The sequence below is a fragment of the Andrena cerasifolii genome, chromosome 7, assembly GCF_050908995.1.
Source record: "Andrena cerasifolii isolate SP2316 chromosome 7, iyAndCera1_principal, whole genome shotgun sequence".
Classification (NCBI taxonomy): domain Eukaryota; kingdom Metazoa; phylum Arthropoda; class Insecta; order Hymenoptera; family Andrenidae; genus Andrena; species Andrena cerasifolii.
The window spans coordinates 11,414,234-11,435,339 of NC_135124.1; the positions used below are offsets into that span (position 1 = coordinate 11,414,234).

Genomic DNA, 21,106 nt, shown 5'->3' on the forward strand with positions numbered 1-21,106 from the left:
GTGCGAAGGTAATGCTACTTTGTGCGTATAAAGGGTGTATGCAGAGGTGGTATACTTGGGAGGTGGAGAAAGCTTTTTACCTTGGAAGCACCTGTAATTCTTGAACGCAGGGATCTCTCGTGTTTGTTCGAGGATAAAAGGGGGAGTTAATTGCCGTTGGAAAAAAAGAAACGTCGCGTTAAGAATAATCGTGGCGGGTTTAATCGCGTCGTAATAGGTATTAGATCTCGCGAGATTCAGATGACTCTGCTTTTGGTTTGCTGTGGATTCAGAAGAGCACAGGTTTAAAGACGGGTTGGAGAACAGAAGCTGAAAGAACGCGGCGCAATTAAAAATAACAATATGTGTATTTAGCCAAACTTATCGTTATTTATAATACACGTGTTTCATCCAAGGAAAGTGAGATACAAATACGCAACGTACGCCCGCAAGCGATCGTGTTTTTTTTTTCAGTCTGGAAAGAGCCTCGGTCACGAATATTTCACGACGATGGATACTGAAAAATAAAACGCCAGTGATACGTACGCGAATCTTGTCTCTACCCGAACAGAAGATGAGAATCGAGGCGAACAACAGTATGAGTGCAAGTCAGAGGGGGAGGGCATGATAAGCAAAGAACGTCAAGAAAATAAAACGCGTCTTGGCGTCGAATTCCACGTCATACGCTGTATTTCAGAGACTGCCTGCTTGATCGTTTACCAGAGATTTGACAAAGCCGTGAACAACTGCGAATATATTATATTACTGAAAAATTTATGAATACCTGGTATCGAACGATCGAGGCTCGCTACACCGTGTTTGCTATCTGAGAACCAGGTAAAGCACCATGATGTCCAGAACTGAAAACGATACGCGTCTGTCTGACTACGGGGACTGCGTGCGAACGATCTTTAAATGAGAGCAAATGACTCGCAGCGCAGAACGCAGTTGCGAGAAGAAGGGAGGAGGAACATAGTCGGGTGCTGGATGCTGGCGATGGAATATCACAGACGTTCGATGAATATCTTCACCCAGGAATGCGCAATTCAAAGGAGAATGTCTGTCCGAAACTGGGTCGCAAGTTTAGACTGAGATTCTTTCACGCGAGCCTTCGTTTTTGGGGAACAACGAATTCTCCGAAAGTGGAATTTTGCCGCAGGGGTTACCTACTTTCGTGGTTACATTATAGTCATTATACTATACGATGCAAGAGGGACAAGGGACGCTCGTGTCCCATTGCGCATTCCTGTTTCTGGACCCGAAGTGCAGGGACATAACAACACCGTGCACGGAGCATGCACTCCAGGGTTAGTCTACTTGCTTAACTTCGTACCAATGATGCAGATGACGACCGTCATCGCGATGGTGATGAGGATGATCCTCGCCCTAAAGTTCTGAAACCATGCCCTCTGTTGAGCCTTCTTAGCCGCCGATCTGAACTCATTTCCAGCTGAATTCAAACGATCGCTGGCTTCCTGTAGATCCTCGAGTTTATCGCCCCGCTCCATCACCTTCTGCACGTTCTCGCGCATCACCTCCGTCACCTCCTGGATTTGCAGCCGCACGCTTGAACCGAGAAGCGAGCGCTGAATAGAACTCTTATAAAAGCTACGCGACTAATCGCTGTTCAGCGTCGACGAAGTATCTATCCGGCGCGAAATACAACACGGCAATAAAGTACGAAAGAAAACCCGGTTACGCTAAACCTTCGATCGCCTAGGCGCAAAACTGTGTCGGGTATGTACCTGTCCATCTTTCCATCCACATTGGTCTCCGCTGTGGACGTGCTTGGTCGACTGGAAACAGAAATAATAAAGTGCAGCGCGTTGACACGCAGGAGAGGAAGCATCGCGGTAAAACAGAATATCCTTTCAACTCACTTGAACACCATATTCTCATCCTGGTCGCTGTCGTGCTCCAGCAGCATCTCCTGAAAACAGTCGACTTTGAAATTCCCGCTACGCGGTGCCGAGTCTCGATTCTGCGCGTCACCGATTGTACACGGGACGCGTCAACGAATGCCAGACGACTGACACGCTCACCCTTTCGTCCTTATCTGCGGTCTTTATGTCCTCCCTGGACAGATTCCACTTGCTGGCCGCTGCCATCTTACCCCAGGTACACCACTGCCGCCCGTGCTCCAACGTATGTGTCGTCGATTCCGATCCGCAACGAGCAGTTCCCACGATCGCGCCTCAAGCACGCAGCCACAACACTCGACGCGAGGCCATATTGCTGTGAAACATGCTGTTCCATCGACCTGCAACTGGTTCCGCAGTGTGAGCCTTCACGTTAGATGGCGGCAATCGTTGCGCCGCGACGACTTTCTGCGCCGGGCGCACGTTACACGCATTCAACTTTGCTTAGGGTGCGCAAAGAAACTTGGAGATTCCTTCCAAGTACATAGAAGTACTCTTTAACCCCTCGACGACCGACCCCTGAAACGAAAAACCGACCGTGAGGCCCGGGCCCTCGGAACGAAAACCTCCATTGTGTTTTTCCTGGTCGGTATAGAAAATACGGCTTTAAGGTCTGCGCGCACATATCCGTTCCGTGTCAGTTCCGTAACTCTCGTGCCAGTGGTATGACGAAGAGGGGCGTAGAGGGTCTCTTCTTCTTACCACTGGCACGACGGAACGGTACTGACACGGAACGGATATGTGTGCGCAGACCTTTAAAGTCTGTACGAGATACCGAAACAGGCGATCTGTGCAAAACGGAGGGTCCGTACAAGATACTGAGGTGGTCGTTGAGGGGTTAAAGTAGGTACTTTAATTTACTTACTTACCACTTTAAAGAGAATTGCCACTGACGAGTTTAATGCCATTCTTTTGCACACTTCTAATTGTACTTTGATCCTTTTGCTTCTTCCTTCGTTTGCTCAGGCCATTTGAGGCATTGAGAAAAAAAGACGGACTACCCCACATTGGAAAAATATTAATTTTTCCTATTTCATATGATTAGTACAGCCTATCGGAATACATTCTTGCTACTATCTCAATTTCGCAACAAAAAAATGTGGGATAGTTCGTATTTGCTCTCAACGTCTCGATTTCATCCTGAGAGATTAAACATTCCTCTGTAGACTGACATCCATGCAGATCAGAGTCCAATGGGACGTTATATCCCCGATGCGTTCGAGGGTGACTAAAATGAAGCAAAGAATCGACGCGCATATTGCTTTTATTTCGACATAAACACCTAGAGTCTAAGTGCTACCACAGATATCCAGTACAGTACGATAGTTAACAAAATAAGTTGATTGTCGTGTGGCCGTGCAGGGACTCAAAGGGATCGCGAAATGGAACGGCGACGATTCCGAGCAGCTCTTCCGGTTTAAGCGAACATCGTTAGACGGTAGCAGCCTGGACCCTTCCGCCGCTTCTTATCAATCGGACTCCCAATTTCGGGGCTGTCGCTGGGAAGGGGCACGCTCGCTCCCTGCACGAGTTCCTCGCGGTCGAGCTCTCGCTCTTACGAAGTAGAAAAACATCGATCATGCCTGGATGATAGATTTGTAATAAAACGTGTCGGGCGAGTTCTGCTTATATAAAAATAGACCAGCCTTTCGTAGATTAGCTCTGAGGTGTACGCGTCCTCCGCGATTCTGCGAGGAGGATCGACGATACAAGGGGGGGGGCGTTTCGCGTCGAGTTTCCATCGACGATCGCGAGCGACGCTTGAGAATTGCTTCACCGAACAATGTGTCCTCCGGCGACGAATCGATACTGTTACAATAACGATACAGAGAGAGAGAGAGAACTGACAATTATTCTTTCACGCGTGTGCACCGAGTAAGTTTACGATTAAACACCACCGACGAATAAATCGATACTTTCTACTGTAGAGCAACCACTGCTCGATATGCAAAGCGATTATCTAATACGCGCGACCACGTCTAACGTATCGTCACTACGGTAGTCGATCGTTACGGATCATCCTCCTGGACGTGATATAAATCTATACTCATCCACACACGCGCGCACACATAATATATACCGACAGGTAGAGGCTTCCTCCTGTCTTGTACGTTTTTAGGCCGTCCCTACTCTATTCGACTTTCATCTCGTCTTTCTCTATTTCAAATTATCTTAACGACACTCGGAGAGAGTCCAGTTTACGGCCAAAGCGTCGCGTTCAAGGGAGACAGATCGGTGACCGATCGAACGCTCGTTCGCAGCGGTGGACAGACTTCCGTGCTCGTCAGGAACGATTATGTCGTTCGGATTAGAGGCGTACTACTACTATTCTTAGTCGCAGGAACCGGCGAGAATTCTCGAGTTGAGACCCCCAGAGCGGTCTAAACCTCCTACGAAAGAATCCGCATGGTATACGCTCGCCTAACTATTAAAGCAAACTATGTTTATTCATAACGGTCGATCGGTTCGCGCGGCACCGAGTGGGCGGGACGTCCAGCGCCGAGATTGGACGAAACCAGCGTCCAGCAAAATGCGAATGTCTCTTCGGTCCGGTCGCTCGATTTTCACAGCGAAATTCCAAAGTACAGGCGAGTTAATTAGAAGAGCCGCTGACGAAAATTGGCATCGTTGAGAACGCCTCTCTTCCAGCGCGCGTTTAATTAATTAACGGAATGTTGGTCGACGAGCTTGACGGGTCAACGGACTCGATCATTGTCGGCGCAAAGACAATCGGATGCACCGAAACATCAACGAAGTCTTCGACACGCGACCGTTGCAGGCTCTTTTCTTGAAACGGGCCAATTCGCACAGGAATTGGCTCGTTATCGGGCATTTTTTACCTCGATTAATGGGAGCCGCAGTGTATCGCGTAGCAATTATCGGAAAACTCTTCCACGCGTGCACACATGGAAACGCCACGGACGATTCAGAGATTAGGCTGATCGGAAGAGAAAGGGACGTTTTCGCAGTTCTACGCGAGACTCGTCTGTAAAGTTTGAGAAACGGTGGGGGAGAATGAATTGTTTCTAAGAGAAGTGGAGGGAATGCTTCTGCTTTGCGTGGAGGATGTCACGGAAAACTCCAGTCAACTTCGTTTCCTCGATTGAAACTTCTCCGCAGCTTAAAACGCATTGACCGATGGCATGAGAAACAAAATTGGCATTGAGGCCGTGGAGAAGAAGCTACATCCACGATACAACTCCTTCCAATTAAGGGGGTAGATTACCCTCAACAGCCCAAAATCAGGCCCTTCTTCAAACGCACGTGCTGAAGTAATAAATCAATATAGAGATAATTTTTGTTTTACTGTTTAAGCGTCACTTCGTTGACTTCAATGCGCAAAAAGAAAATTTTAAATATATTTATAGGGAAAAAAGTTGTAAACATAAATTAGAGAACGTGCACGCGATTCCGGACAGGTGAATTACCTAAAACACAAAGTAAAGGCATTTTTATAATCTGTAAGACAGTATCCATCTTCTGTAGGAAGCAAAATTTTGTTAAACAAATTAATACAAGTTTTATGTTGATGTTTCTGATTTTTTCCTTTTCTGTAGGAAAAATATTTTTTATCTTTTTTTAAGAATTTATATTGAAAATCTGCTCCCAATAAATGGAGGGGATTAGTTTCCTTCAGCTCCCTGTAAATTTTCATTGAAATCGTTCGAGCGGTTTTCGAGATTTTACGCTCACCGTTTTGGAAAACGTAGTTTCTGGGAAATCGCGTTTAAACTTGGACATCGTTATCCGATCTCATGTGCAGGCACGTACATATTTTACTGTAATCCCTTCATTTTTTAGAATTTCAGGGCCCGGTTGCGCTTAAAATACGTAGAAAAGATGTAACTAGCGGAATATGCAAACATCCTAAAAACAAATTTTGAAAATTTTGAAGGTAACCTACCAGCTTAAGTACCTTCCTATGCACCTTACTCTTCCACGTGTCCTCGGACTTAACGAAGAATAATGTCAATCTGTTCCCAAATTTCGGCTTGCAAATGTGCTCGCGCGCGTACGTTGCAACACGAGAGGCGAGGGACACGTGTTGCTCGTTAGATCCTAATAAATAATCGAACCTCTCGCGAGGCAGCCGCCAAATTTACCTCAGCCGCGTCCCGTTCGTCCCGCGACAGGTTCCCTCCATGGCCATTCGTCTTTGATTCTAATTTCGAGGGCTGGCGCGCGTCTAGCCGCGACGTATGTATGTACATTGGTCTAGAATCAATTCCGAAGAGGAATCGCGCTTTGATTCCCGCTTTGATTCGCGCTTTGATTCGGGCCTGGTAATCGTTACCGTGAAGGATCGCCTCGAATTTATGGAAAAAAGGGAGTCGCGGAGTCGACCAGCAGAAAGCTTTCTCCAAGCATCGACCCCACGTCGATGCATCTTCCCGGCACGATAAGAATGATCGATATCCACCACCCCCTCGGCCCCCAAGTTCACGGAACATGAACGCGTCGAGGTATTCACGATCAACCCATTCTCCGCCTGTTTTCTGCGATTGTGAACGGTGTTTACTTACCACTGGCGATAAAAGTCGGGGCAAATATTGTCCGAGGGACGGGGGGGGGCATGATTGGAAGGGTGAAAGTTTCCTTGTTTGCGCGCCCATCGGGCTTCTGGGGAGGCACACGCGTAGGCCTGAATTCGTTACGGCGGTGAGAAGGCAATAAGGAATCAATAAACGGAAACGGTGGTTTCCGTATGCGTGTGTGAATGCGTTTCTGCAATCGGGGCTGTTCCACGATCGATTTTATTCTCTTATCAAGAACCGTCCACAGGCGGAGTCCGATGGCGGCGTGATCTGGGAACCCGGAAACGCTGGGAGATGTAATGAAGTCTGCGTAATTGGACCGCGCGAAGTCAGTGGGCTCTTTACAGCTTCGAGGCTCTATTTACAACGATTCGAGGAGAACGGAGGGGGATTGGGTGCCGTGGTCGCGCGAGGCTCTTAGAGCACGTGCAGGTTCTCACAGCTCTTGCTCTTGCTGTCGTTCAAGCACATCTTGTTGAAGATCTCCCTGGCAAGATTCAGGCTGAGCGCGGTCTTGCTTCCGTGCAGCTTCGATAGGATCTTCCCCTTGCTGCCCTGGCGTTTCAGCTTCTTGTCGCGAGTCTCCCGGAGCCTGATCTGCTTGAGAACGCCCACCAGAAGCTCGTCCACGTTGTGCTGTATGCCGCTGGACGTCTCGATGAACTTGCACTCCCTGGACGTCGCCAGCTGCTTGCCCTCTTTGAAACAACACGGAATTGTCGTCACTCCTCCTATAAAGGCGATATAATCGGGATTGCAACGAGCTTGCAATTCCGACACCTCGGCCCGCTTGACTTCCATATTTACGGGGGCTTCGCGCAATTCCAGCGCACCTTTATGGAATTATCGGGGGCTTTTTTGGGGAATGGGAATTTCGAATTTGGCGAGGGAGGAAGGACTGATCGATCGGATTACCGGGCTGCTGGGGCGCCTCGAATTCAAATGTTTCGCTCGCTGGTTTACGAAGCTATCCAGATCGCCCACAGGCTCTTCGGCTCTGGGATTAATATTCGAAAAGCTGGGCTCGGGAATCTGCGGCTCTGAGTCTGAGCAGGACGAGAGCGAAAGGTGAAGAGACAGGAGGATATAGTAAATCGACCATCCGCCAGATTCCTTCCGCTTAATGCTAGCAGTGAGATATTGGACAGATTTAAAGGCGGGCTGCATCTGAAAGAGCTCACCATTCGCGGAGATTGTGCGACTTCTCGCCAGGTCAGACTTGTTCCCGACGACGATAACGGATCGCTCCTGAGTGTAATGCTCCCTCCACAGATAATTCAGTATCTCCTCGGCGACCTGGAAGCTGGTGCGAGAGACAATGGAGTAGACGACGATGCAGGCGTGAGGCTCGTACGTCGACAGAGAGTTCTCCACCTGGGCGACACCGATAAACCGGATTACATTTATTAATCCATCCAGCGGGCTCTCCAATGTCACGTTTTATCACTCGCGAAACGTCGATTCGTTTCATTTCATCTGACGTGTATTTCCCCTCTCCCTGTTCGCTTATCCCCTTTCGATTGGCAGATACATAGCTGTTGAGACTCGATAGGGAAGCGCACGAAATTTCAGCGAGCGAGGGTAACCACGCGCCGCGAAACGAGAACACCACTTACGCTCATCTCCACGTGGGGATGATCGATGAACACCATCTCTGACTCCTCCCCGTCCAGCAGGATCGAGACTGTCTTCTCGCCGAACTCGTCGTCTGAAACATAACGCAACTCTTCGATGACATAAGGGGCGAGGGGAGTCTCGCGACGGCATTCGAAATCCAAGGAACACAGGCCCCGTAACGTACGTCGCCGCGAAGGCTCCGAGCAATGGTGCCATTAACGCGACGATTACGCGAAACGGAAACGCAAGGGTTGCCGGGGGATGGAAGTCAGTGAAAAGCTTAATCACTTCTACAGGGGACAATAATCGTGCCGCGATAAACGCGGCTGCTTTCCACGAGTGGGTACACCTGCAGCGAGCAGACGCGTTAACTATCCGCATTCAGGCAGCTACACGAAACCCCCATTATCCTGCTGCCAGGGTGGAAAACCGAGGGGTGGCCTGCGTGGAAAATAGCTGGCGTCGCTTCCCTTAAAAGACATACCGTGTTGGACGTTCGATGCCATCTTTCTGTCCCTTCGCCTCGAATGTTTTAAATTGTTCGATAGAAAGTCCTGGATTAAACCTAGCGTATTACAAATTACAGAGTGATTAACCCCTCTCCAGGATGCGCCCTATTAAGAACAGCAAAGGATTTCGGTAACGTTTTAAGAGAATTTATAGGGAGTCCGATTAATCATCGTGGTAGCTTCTCGTATAGGTAGTTTTCTAGTAATTGGAGGAATTTAATTGCTTCCTGGAGGCAGCGGGACGCTCGCAACGGTATCCATAATTCCAGCTCCGTTATTAATCGAACGTCGTTAATCTGGCATTCTAACAGTGATTACTGGCGGCGGTGATTCCGCGCCTGGGCCGTAAAAAGGGGCATCAGTCAGCGACAGATAAGGCGGTAATTCGTGAGAACCGTTTGCTGGGATCGTGACGATTCTGCTTGCTTAGATTGAAGTCGCAAAGAGGCTAATTAAACGGGGGAATCAGATTCAACAGCGTCGTAATCGCGGCCGACCGAAACGCGGCGTAGCGAAAGACCGACGGAAGGAATTCATTAGAAGTGGCCCCCGGTCGTTAAAGATACCGCTAAAGGGAGCCGAGTAATGAAACACTTGTCGATTCCCGCCCTTTGCCGTCATCTCACGCGTACATTTATAATTAACGTTGCGCGTCTACCCGCCAACGGAAACTTCACCCAGTTTCCGCCTCGCATTTTCAAAAGCTGCAGCTGGATTGCTCGCTGCCGCTGGTCGGAGATAGGAGGGAGGGTCTCAGTTTCCCGGTGAAATTAAAAATTCCCCCTTTCCACGGAGAAAGAGTTCCTCCGTCGGTGTACAACTTACGCGCAATTAGAGCAGGCCACGTTCGAGAATGGGCGAGCCGTCGTTACTCGGAATGGAACTCTTTCGGACGTTCGTGCCGGCACGTCGACCTGCGAGCCATTGATAATAGCACGGGGGATCTTGCCATCGGAGTTTCAAGGGGACGTGGCCGTGAATAGCAACGCGTAGGTAGCTTCCGAGCTGTACAAACCGTTCACAAACTAGGCACCCTTTACTGTCTTTCGGATTGCATTGATTAATCCATTCGGCTCGTACTGTAGCCCAGTCAGCCTTTTAGAGAGAACGCAAATGCAACCGTGAGTCGCGGGGTCGGCCGAAGCGTGGAGATGGTGAAAGAAATTGTAGAAAAAAGAGACGAGGGTAGGAGCATCGAGGTGGAAAGTCCTCGCGGAACGACCACGTCCGCGAACAAATGAAGCCGCAGAGGAAGAGCTCGCGATGAAACCGCGCGAAGAAAGCGCGGCTACGCTCCGTGCCCCGTTGCAAGGAAGCCTCGTTACCGCGCTTTAACAGCGCTCGAAGCGCCGTTTGCTTTATGAAAAAAAGCAGAGGAAAAGGGGAGGAAAGGAATGGGGAAGGTACGACTGAAACGGAACGCGACGGGGCAACCTCTTTCCGCTTCGCTCTATTATTAACTTGAACGCTCCTTAAGCTCTCGCCGCGGGTTGTAAGTGGAATCCAGTTACCGATACGTTCCTACGGCAAAGCCGCGAGTGATCACCGACGGAAAACTCGACTCCGAAGGGGAGGAATAGCTGGTTCTGGTGAGGAGTAGAATACAAGACACCGGTACTCGCGGAGCAAGGTTGATACACTTACCTAGACTGGCATCGTAGGTGTTCATGTACTCGCTGGTCATGAACTGCGAGACCAGGGCAGTTTTCCCAACGCCAGAGTCGCCGAGTAAGACGACTCGATATTTCGGCACCTCCTCGATCTCGTCGCTCTCCGTGCTGTCCGCGGCGACGCCCTGGCCACTGCAGCAGGAGCCCTCGAAGGGCGACCTCTCGCCCGAGACATTGCTATTTCTGGGAAACAAACGTGGATCGAGAGTTTTGTAATACCGCTCTGCATAGCGGGGCTTCGAGATTGCGATAGAGCGTAGGGGAATACGACTGGGCAAGGAGTTACTAGAAAGCATAAGGAACTTTTCTTAATCAACCCTCCTTCGAAGTACGCGACGCAGTCTCCTGATTGTTATCGTACTAATTCGCTAGTAAGAGCAACAGGTTCGTCGAAGGGGCAAGATCGAACCACGCCACCTACGACTCGATGCTACAGTGACCTACATACTCCCCCTTTCCAGTTCTGCCGCGGTTACGTATAAGATAAGCGACTTTCAGCTGGAGCCGAACACGAGGCTCCGTATCTTCTCCGGCTACGCGAGATCGGATTGCTATTCATTCGGTGGTGAAGAGCAGGCTGCAGCAGGGAAGCGTAACTGCTCCCGCGACGTTCTTCTGTTCCAATTTCCCAAACAGCTACGCGCCGAGACAACGGCTGAGCCGCACCACTGTCGGCGGGGCAACGATTCTTAATCATAGCGACGACGCTGGGCGATTCGCGACCTAGGATTACAATCGGAGACCGAATTGGCTTTCAGATTGACGTTGTAATTCTGTGGCTTGCTGAATCCCGATAATTATCTCGCTGATAGCCTCCTCGGTACTACGGTTCGTAGCGCGCAGTGTCCGCGTAAAAGATTGCTGGCTATCGATTCGGAGATGGGAAAAAGATGCTCGGAACTGTGGCTGATGTTCCGCGTACGAGCAGTGTTATCTTCTTGGCGTCGATCCCAACGTTTACCATCGACGTTCGGTACCGTGGAGCGCGGAGGAGTGGCTGCTAAAGGCTTCGGGACAAAGGGAAGAGATTCAGAGACAATTCCAGGTTGAAGATTGCCTCCAAAGTCAGCACACCCACAATTATATTCCCTTTCGAGGATTTATTTTTACGAAACTCCACGTCACCGCGAGTTCGCGCGTATCTCCGTGCTCCAGAAAGGTACATACGCGGCTGGGATCGAGAAACGGGGTCGTATTTCCATTTCAACCTCGTCATCCGGACCGAGCGAGACGGCCTCGAAGACAGAGGAGCCCGAGGATCGAGGAATTTCTCCGTCTATGCCACCTGTTTTCAGGTCGACCGTCGTTTCAATCACGTGGCCGATGAGTCGGAAGCAATTCTGACGGGTCACAGCAATAAATTGGTATCGACGCGGCCTTGATTTCCACCTACTCCGGCAACAGCGACGGAAAAGCGTGTCGCCCTTTGACGCGCATCAACTACACACCCCATTAAATCACAGCGTTTCGCGCAAACTTTCCGCAGCGCAAATCCAACGACACGCCTGGCTTGAAAAAAGTCACGGTCTTTGCGGGCTAATGGTCCAGACGGACTCGAATCGAATGTCGTCGCCTGCGGGGTAACCGTTCGTGGTATCCGTGAAATCAATTCCCCCAGCGATTCAATTTCCGCCGATGCTCCCGAAGCACCGGGACGTTACGCGAAACATCGCCTAAATCTGAACGAGATTTCGAGATGTCGTCGGCGGTAGGCTTCGTATCCGGATTCACACGAAACGCTCCGCGAAACCAGAAGAACACGAGCTAGCAGATTCGCTGGTTTCTGTCTCGTGTCTACCTGAGTTCTTGAGAGAACCCCTTTAAAGTCGAAGCTCTTCCAGCATCCCACGTCTGCGCCGATCTACTTTCCCCGTCATCTGCCCACGATCAAGTTCACTTCGTTCCGTACACTCGTGGACAGCGGTCGAATCCTCCAAAGAGCCTTCCTGCGCATTTCCAAAGCGCCAACGGCCACTGAGAGCTGACGGACGCTGAAGCTCGACCGCGCGGAACGCGCCTCGAGTTTCCTGTCCACGAGAACGGCGACTTCGACTTCCGATCGACGCGTGGCCGCAGCAGGCGTATCGATCGCGTGTCGGCCGGCTAAACGAATTTACGTGCAGGACGCTGGGCACAAAGCGAGCAGACGCGGAAAGGAGCAGGGCAAGGGATCAGCTCCAAGGCTGACGGAGGAACCGCGCCGGTCGACGGGAGGTTCGGCACGATCGGACGCGAGTCTGAGCGTGACACGGGGTGGTTGGAGTGCCTCCACCCTTCTCACGGGATTGGGGTTATTATGTCTGGTGCGAGCGCAGGCACTCGTTGCTATCGCGGATACCAAAGTATCGGGGGACTTCTGTTTGCAGATGAAAGCAGATGAAAACGGAGGGTCGATCGGAGTGGCTTCCCGCGATAAAACAGGAGGGAATAAATAATCCGGTCGTCGGCCGGCGCGGCGTCACGCAGAAATGATGCAATTTCATGGCGCGGCCGAATTCAGGAACGGCGCTCAAAGCGCCAGCGAATAATTACTCGCTGACAGGATGAAAAGCTGGCGATGGCGAAAACGCGTTTCGCGCGGCCGACTGCGACCGCTCCGGAGTGAATTAATCGGGAAGGCTCGCTTTCGGGCCGCGGGAATATTTAGAATGCTAATGAATCGGGCTCGAGTGACGCGCGAACCATCGAACGCCCGGCTAATGTGCTTCAACGCACATTTGCATCGTCGAATGGTTATTGGGAGCGTCACGCCGTTACACTCTTTTGCCCGAACCATCTCGTCCCCCGGTGCTGAAGAGGATTGAGCTTCCATAGACAGAGCACCAGCTACATCGGGGAATTAATTTCTAACAGATGCGAATCGATGTTGATAGGACTAGGCAGCCACGAAGACCGTCGAAGACTATCAGCGAAACTCGGGACACTGATGATTCCTGCAGTCGCAACTCGGCTAACCCTGTCGAGAGGCTTTGAGCCCGTTGTTATTCCGTCGACCACTTCGATCAGCGACTTAGAATTACGTAGCAGGATCAGTTAACGTGTTTTTCCTGCATGGTTATTAAGAACGCGCTGTCCCGGCTCCTGGTAGTCGCGCCGCGACAGGGAGCGCGTTGCTTCCCGGCCAAGAACAATGCTCGCGCATTCCTACGGCTTGGCACGTGTATAAACCAACCACGAAGATGGCGGTGAAGGTGCAGAGTTATATATAAACGGGGGGAGGTGTCGGTAGGAAAAGGAAAAAAACGGTACAAATATTTACACCGTCTATTTGGAGAGACGTCTGAACGCGACGACTGGTCCGCTCATCTTTGCGGATACGACGTAATAATTCCCGTAATAACCAGGGGATTCTGATAACAATCCAGCAGCCCCTCGCCTGCTCTCGATCCCCCAACACATACCTTCCTGCACTGTACAATAGAAATCGTATTTCGTTCCCTGAATCTGCAAGCCAATCTCTTTCTCAAGTACCTGCGCAAAGTTTTCTAGGGTACAGATAAAGTAGAGAACCGTGAAACAAAATAACTTTTCGATACCCCCTAAAGTAACTTTTTCTCACTGACTTAAAATTGTAATATAAATACTGCCTTTGCAAGTATGTGCTTTTTTCGATTTTTTAGTCTGTAATTGGACGTTTTTTTAAAGTAGTACTGATCGTTACTTAGTACTTTTATGCGGCTCGTTAGTCAAAATTTATAATTGAAGTTTAAAAGCATGGTCGGCGGCGATTGTAATATCGGCAATCGGGGTCGGAAGTACCGCAATACAAGCGAATAGTGACAAAGAAGGATAATAGTATTGTCTTGTTTGCATGGAATCCTATAGCATAGCACAATCAAACCCGATGAAAAATAGGTGCAATGTACTGAATGTAAGAATTGAGCAGATGAAGAATGCACCAGCCAAAACGTGTTTTATTTCTGCCACAATTGCGATATCACATAATTGGTTATAGATTTTACCTTTTTCATTTATTATTATAATTTAAATCAATAAGTATTTTAATTTTGTAAAGTTAAATTTGTGCTACTATCGACTCCATGCAGTGTTACAACCGAACACTTTACACGCTTCACATTTTTTTTATTAATAACTTGGATATTACTTGACGTATAGCGAAACTGTTTCGACCTAATGATTGTGAAATAAGTAAGTAACATTTCCGTATAAGTATTCCAAAGTCAAAGCGTTACTAAAGCACCCGGTCTACCCTAATCTTGAATTTACGACCGCTGTTGGTAAAAAATATAGGTCTCGGTTAGACTAATTCTCTCTGGATCGTTCAGGACCTCTTCTGTATTAAGATCCAAGCTGAATTATTATCCGTCCGAGGGAGCAGCCAGGTACAAAGCTCCCTGAACTTCTCCCATTTAATTGCCCTCCCCGTCCAATTCTTTCCCGTGGATCTCGTTAATCTTCGGCCAACGGACCAGGGGAAACGTGAATTTATAGTGGTTCCTTCGTAAAAGCTTGATGGGGAACGAGAGGTAAGACGACGAAAACCTTTCAGAAGACCCAGGCAAGCCGGGCCTCCCTGCGCGAAACTTATTTTCCTGGTCACGTTCCCTGCGGGATCGCCGACGGCTGGTCCGACCGACGCGACGGCTTGCCGCAAACAGGCCGCGACTATTTTTGGGGAACGGTCTATGGGGTATCGAGGGGGCCGCACCACCCGAGGGCGACGAAAAGAAATATCTCGACGGCCTGATTTTGAATATCAGGAAGTGGAAGCGACGTGGAGCGAAGTTATCGACGGCGGATGCTCGGCCCAGCCGCTGTCCGGCGCCGACGTTCCGAACCGCTTCGGGGGACCTTCTGCCGCGGAGACGTTCGACAGCTTTATTTTCCACGGAAATTTATACCGGCGAAAATCACCTTGGCCGAGCTCGTTACCGCCGCGTAGAAATAGCGCGCAGCCTTAGTCATTCCGTTACAACAAACATAAATAAAAGTCCTATTCTCGCGGCGGTTCCGTTTGGCAGTGGCTCTTAGCGGGCGGGCGTCATCCGCGGAGCAATAATTAAAGATTCCTGTCGAAATTTCCGGGGGCCGCGATTAATTGGGACCGATTCGGCATTGGCCCGGCAATTACCTTGCCGAATATTTATCGCATCGGGCGCGAACCTTGGACCATGTCCACGGAATATTCGATTCGCGTTAAACTGACTCACCGATTCCGTTGGCCGCAGATTTACTGTCGGGAAATCGGTGACTCGTCATTCCAGCCGCGGGAAATCAGCCTTTAAAATTAGCGTCTGTCGAGGAGGATTTCGCCAGAATTCCGCTGGCTTGGGGTGTCGCGGGAAAAAGTGCAAGGGAAGTTGACGAATCTGGCAGAAATTCAACCAGCCTTTCCGCTGTAGACGCGGAATAATGCCAGAGCGTAGATTGTTCGCGCCGTGCATCGAGAATAATTCGCGAACGGAGGTGAACGCCAGGTTCCCCGGAATCGCCTAGGTCAGCTGTCTCGTCGGACAATGGGGAGACAAGAGTTACCTACGTGAGAACGGTCTCTATGATCGTGACGAGGGAATTCCAGCTGACAAGTGGATCCACAGTTGCGAGAATGTAGTCGAAACTCCGCGGAAACGGATTCAATTCGTAGGAAACTCGCTTCCCGGACAGCACGTCCCCTTTAATTCGTCCTTCTCCTCCCTGCCGCTCTATTCCACGTAGAAGAAGCTTCCTTCAAATTTGCACATCCCACTTTCAATCCAACGCGACGGCGTGTCTGTGCGTTATTCTTCCTTCGGAACCTTTCGATAGAAAGTTTAGTAAAAGTCGATTCACCCGATCCGAGTATTCCAGCACTGCGACGGAAGGGTGCTGTAAAAGTCGTGTTAATCCAAAGAAGCTTGACGAACGGAACACGTATTTCCATCCTTCGCAGCCCATTTAACTGTAGCCCTGATCCTAATTCCTCGGCAAATGAGTTCCGTTCCTCCAGTTTCTCCCTCGAGATTCCTCCCCGCTGAACTCGAGGCACTCGCCTCCGACCGTGGATCATCCCTTCGCTCCGAGCCCTGACATGCGAGCCCTCGGAACGCCGCCCAGGCGAACCAAGGAAATAACATCGCTGTAAACATATTACCGACCATCGTTCTCCTAGGAGTGGAATCCCGCCCGCTTGCTCGATGGGACTGTAAAAGCTGCTATTATTATCGCAGATGAGAGCTTCCAATTGTTTATGCTCGACGGTGATTCAGAGCGAGTTACAAGCTCGTTTGCAGGCAAGTTCTATTGAAACCATGACAACGATCAATTCTGAGGAAACAGCGCTATTGAATCTGAAAGGAGACTCGCATTCTTTAACCAGGGCCATTTTTTGCGCTAGATGTTCAGAGAATCTTGTCACGCTAGCTCTGATTCATTCCCGATCGCTGGCAATTCGGGGTAGACGAAAGAAAAAGCGAGCGTCTGGACGCGTCTCCGCGACGCATCGCTGTCAGAAGGGAACATTGACTCAGCGTCGGGGCGCATACGTCGCGAGCCATTCGGGATTCCACGAATATTCACCGCCACGTCGTAAAAGCCGCCAAACACGCTTAAGATTTTTCGCCCGTCCCGCGGGACCCCTCGCCACTGCACCTCCTGCCACGTGATCGTGGACTTTCCCCCTCCCGCGCCCGGTGACTGGTTTAGAATAACCCGAAGCTCCGCGCTTCTGTCCCATTCGCGAGTTCGATCTCGAGTTGTTCGCGCCTCGCTGTCCTCCACCCTTGGGAATCCACGGCCAACCCCCGGACACCGACCCGCGGAACTCAGACTCGATAATGGAGGTCGCTAAAGGTGCGTGTAACGAATTCAGCTGGCCGCCTAATCGAATCCCTGTCGCGCTACTCTGTAGCACGGACCATCGTGTGTAGATTGAAATTCAATTTCAAAATCCATCAGCCCTTCTTGGCTGCTCCCAGTTCCCTTAATTTTATTGCGTATTTTTGCGTCGGTGAATCGCAGTCAGAAATCCTTGGTGAAAATCGTATCGTATAGTGTCGCAAATCGAATGACAACACTGTTGCTTCCTCAGCAAACGAAACCGCCGGCAGCCTGGTGGAGCAGTCGCTGAACGTCTCGGCGGAGTCCAAGTCCGTCTCGACGATGAAGTCCGTGCAGAGTGTACAGACGAAGTCCGTGGTCCAGTCGTCGACGTCGATCAAGTCCGTGAGCTCCTCGTCGACCAGGTCCCAGCAGTCGATGGAGCTCGAGGAGACGCTCGAGTACACCGACTAGGAGGAGCATTCATCGCCATCACCAGAACTTCATCCCCTTTTCGACATCGTGCCACGTAGGAGAGACTAGACGCGGTATTTTGGACTCGACTCCAGCGCGGACCCACTGCGCTGTTTTCTCGCGACTCCCTCGCAGCATCCAGGATTCGAGGGACTCGAGTGGAACAGCCGGGTACGGTTTGGGAAGCTCGTCGCGTTCCTCTCAGCCCTGACGGCTCCATCGAACATGATTGAAAGGAAATCCGGTTACGCCGACCACGGGATGCCTCCTCGCGTTCTGCATGTTCGGTTGGAGCGAGTCAGGAAAGAAGAACGTGCGGATGTTGCGGATGGAGCGTCACCCTTCTCGCCAGGCGACTGAGCTGGGGATGCGCGCTTGGGGATAGAAGAAGAGGGAATAGAGAAGGCGCGCAGAGTCGAGTCGAAGGACCGATCGGCAGGTCAAGGCGTCCATTTAATCGGGGTGCGCTACAGAAATAACCACCGCGCTTCTGAGCCATGTGACAATGAAAAGAAGGAGAGGAGGAAGACGTGGAAGCTGAAGAGAACGAAGGAGCGTTTGGAAGCCTCGGCCACGAGCTGGCTCTCCTCCAATCGGCGTGGTTCGCCGCCAAATACCGACTGGCCCATTCCTTTTTCTTCCCAGGACTCTCCTAGGTCGTCCCTTCGATCACTCCGTTGAATACGCAACCCTCCTCCATCATTCACGCGTCTCGATCCCAGACTTCGTTGCGAGCGTTCGATAATCTTTGTACAATAAAGTTTCTAAGATATTGTTCCCTTGTTCGTGCATTGCCTGCCTTTCCCGACCCCCTTTCATTCGCTTCTCCAATATACTCCGTTGAATAGGCGGGCGGGAACAGTAAACGAGGGCGTCCTCGAATAATGGAGCCTGTTGAATCTGAACGAGTCGCGTGTCGGGATCATAAACAGATATCCGAGTGTTCGAGACCGGGGCCGAGACCGGGGAACAGAAGTTTGCCAAGTTACGAGTAGAAGCCTACTTCTCTTACAATTTCTGCTCTTTATTCGTGTACCTGGCGCAACAGTCGCATTCATTCGATGGCTGGCCGGGGCGACGTCGATACCGATGACTGTCGCGCGATTATCACGCTCACCCTTCACCTTTTCTTTGCCGCCTATCTCGCGCGAGATTCTAGAAAGAAATCGTCGCGCTGTCGTCAAAGCCACGTCTCCGAGATCCAATTAGCCTAGGTTCCAACGAGACCCGCGAAAAAACCTAAACCGTCGGCTAACCTCGCGGGGGAGGCGGCCTCCTTGAGTCAAAGGAGAAGAAGAGCCTGAGAGGCGTCGCTCGACAAAACTCGGATTACAGTCTCTGCTTTCTACGCGATCGACAAAGCGTGCCCGTGTTACTCCAATCTTTTCAACCGCGAGCTGAAAGGTCGTCGCGCTCGCTGGCGTTTATACGCGTCGCAAAGTGCCACGAGAACACGACCATTCTTCCCCGCTCGTTTCGATCGACAGCGCTGTCGTCGATTCACTCCAGTTTAGCAAGGAGAATACCTGCCCCTGGCTGGCGAGCATAAATAAAGCGGCTAGACATCGCGAAGCGGCGGACGCGTTTATTAAGCGAACGCGAGTCAAGGGGAGGGGAACGGGGTTGCGCGCGATAGAGTCGAAGCTGAGATTTATAAACCTGACTTCGGTCGCGCGGGATAACGCAGAGAGGTAAATTTTGTTTGAACTGCAATGTTCGGGGATACTTTGAAGAGTGTATAAAGACACAGGGATGTTTGCGCGTGCGGGTGGAATTGAAGATGGAAGGAAGAATTGTTTGGAAGCTATTGTGGGAGGAGTGTGAATGAGAGTATAAGAATAATAGAAACGATAGGATAATATGTGTGCGGCTTGACAGTGTTCCTGGGTCCATTATTTTTGGCCACAGTCACGAACCAATTATTATCAAGATTTTCACTTTTTATGGATCAGAACAAAACGCGTATATCGGGACTCGTGGCGGAGGGAAACAGGGCAAAAGGGAAAGTCGGGGGGAAATGTAGAACAAGGCAGGGTGGAATTCACTGACGGTTCCCGAAATTAAGTGGCACTCGCGGGTGGACTCATGGGACACGGGGCTTCAGCAGCAAATGTCGCTGAAAGTTTTACAGACCACCAAGTTCTGAGGGGCTCCACTCGTTTATGGCTTCTCGTATCGCGAAAGCTGGGTACGAAAACCCATCCCCCGGGGAATTTCAATATCTTTGGTAAATACGGTAGATATTCGAGGGCCAAGAGTTAACGTGTTTCACTTTTATCCCCATTCCCAGCGAGAAATGGTCATGGTGGAGGAATCATTTTAATCGCGTTCTTTAAGGCGGCTCCTGTGAAATGCCAATGTGGACGTTCCACGCCAGGCATCGAATAACATTCAGCAATAGCAATTCGGATTCTAAAACGAAAGTTTATATCTGACTCTCGGTAACTGTCGAGACTTTTGATTGGATTCCGTGTTACTACAATGGCGGTGTAGCCAGTGGCATTTTCTTAGCACGTCTAAAGGACAAACTGTTTTCTATCGCGCGTATAAGGTCTCTCCTTGTATCGCACAACATCCACACGAGCCACATATTTTTTCCCAGACTTTTTACAATAACCGAGACATCGTAGGTGGGCGAGGTTATTACGTTGTATATATTCAAGGTGCACATTCCCTCCGTGTGTAGCTTTTATTCATAAAGGGTGGTTGGCGGTCCGTCGGTTTTATCAAGTCACGTTTCAGTTTACGAGTCCACAGGGCCTTCTAATAGAAACCTTCACCTATGATCAACGCCGGGGCAATGCAAATTTTGATTGAAAGTGTTTTGTAAATACATTCCCTTGCCCCCGGCTTTCTCGCTGCTTAGCGATCAGAGCTCCGAGGGAAACGTTTACGTTAATCGCCCAGAGGTACCGGGGAACACGGTCGACTTGCTGGCCCTCCTTTCGGCACGACCGATTTATCGACCCTTCGCCGCGACAAACCCGATTCCTTATCGCCCCGTCGAAACGCAATTCCGAAATAAACAACCCCTCGCGATCGGCGATTTCTCCAGCCTTATCGCGGAATCGCGAGCGGATTAAATTTTCGGCCGGCAGCCCCGATTGTCATAAATTTTTATCGCGCGTATCAGTTATCGCGGCCCTGGTAGAAACATCGGTCCTGGCGTGTACAAACGATTCTTCTCTGTCAGTGAAGGGAGGACTTATGGGCACTCGCAACGAAACTCCGAGGGAATCGAACCGACGATCGTACGAAGCGTCGCGATCACGGTACACCCTCGCTTGGAGAATGTATTTCGGGGAACGCGGGTTTAATCGGGCAAGAGTTGAATGTAGAACGTGGGCCAATTAATCCCGCCGCGATGGCGGGGCTCGAGTCTCTGCGTAAATTAGGAAAATCAGGATCGATAGTCTCTTGAGCGATGCTTCTCAAGACGACCGACGAGCTAGGATTCTCCGCGGCGTTAAAATCGACGCATAGTTGGAATTTTATTAATTCCGTTTCCGTCGAAATCCTCTAATAACGTGACGGTACAAGGGACTCAACCAGCGAGCAGGCGAGAAGAGCTAAGCTCCAGGCAGTGATTAAGTTACCGCGTCGCTGTTCAATTGAAATTATTATTATTATAATTATTATTATTATTA

General features: G+C 50.3%; 2 protein-coding genes and 1 long non-coding RNA gene across 5 annotated transcripts in view; 1 reads left to right on the forward strand and 2 right to left on the reverse strand.

Annotated features, from left to right (window-relative positions):
• Window positions 1-328: 328 nt before the first annotated feature.
• Window positions 329-2,250, reverse strand: LOC143371573 (vesicle-associated membrane protein 3). 3 transcript variants are annotated; one of them, XM_076816871.1, is made up of 6 exons: window positions 2,022-2,250; window positions 1,860-1,909; window positions 1,725-1,775; window positions 1,313-1,545; window positions 764-888; window positions 329-496 (listed from the first exon to the last, which is right to left on the reverse strand). In XM_076816871.1, exons 1-5 carry the CDS (start codon window positions 2,085-2,087, stop codon window positions 788-790), a joined length of 501 nt encoding a protein of 166 aa, XP_076672986.1. In that variant the 5' UTR covers window positions 2,088-2,250; the 3' UTR covers window positions 329-496; window positions 764-787. The 3 variants fall into 3 exon arrangements, with proteins under 3 accessions (XP_076672986.1, XP_076672987.1, XP_076672988.1); XM_076816872.1 differs by having other exon boundaries at window positions 764-839; window positions 2,022-2,241; XM_076816873.1 differs by lacking the exon at window positions 764-888 and having other exon boundaries at window positions 2,022-2,239.
• An 892-nt stretch (window positions 2,251-3,142) lies between these two features.
• LOC143371490 (uncharacterized) overlaps window positions 3,143-21,106 on the reverse strand; it is a 30,117-nt gene continuing 12,153 nt past the window's right edge. Inside the window, exons 5-8 of the mRNA XM_076816705.1 lie at window positions 10,204-10,412; window positions 8,050-8,141; window positions 7,615-7,807; window positions 3,143-7,131 (exon numbers count right to left, since the gene is read on the reverse strand). Of these exons, the coding sequence (XP_076672820.1) occupies window positions 6,851-7,131; window positions 7,615-7,807; window positions 8,050-8,141; window positions 10,204-10,412 (775 nt within the window). The 3' untranslated portion in view covers window positions 3,143-6,850. The remainder of the gene's footprint in view (window positions 7,132-7,614; window positions 7,808-8,049; window positions 8,142-10,203; window positions 10,413-21,106) is intronic.
• Window positions 16,860-18,234, forward strand: LOC143371494 (uncharacterized). Its single transcript, XR_013086028.1, has 2 exons — window positions 16,860-17,018; window positions 17,257-18,234. It is a non-coding gene; the product is annotated as an uncharacterized LOC143371494 (long non-coding RNA).

Coding starts and splice junctions, on each gene's coding strand:
- LOC143371573 (XM_076816871.1), bottom strand. CDS start 2,087: ATGGCAGCGGCCAGCAAGTGGAATCTGTCCAGGGAGGACATAAAGACC. Junction 1,776..1,859: donor GATGAGAATATGGTGTTCAA/GTGAGTTGAAAG, acceptor TTCTGTTTCCAG/TCGACCAAGCACGTCCACAG. Junction 1,546..1,724: donor GTGGATGGAAAGATGGACAG/GTACATACCCGA, acceptor TCTCGGTTCAAG/CGTGCGGCTGCAAATCCAGG.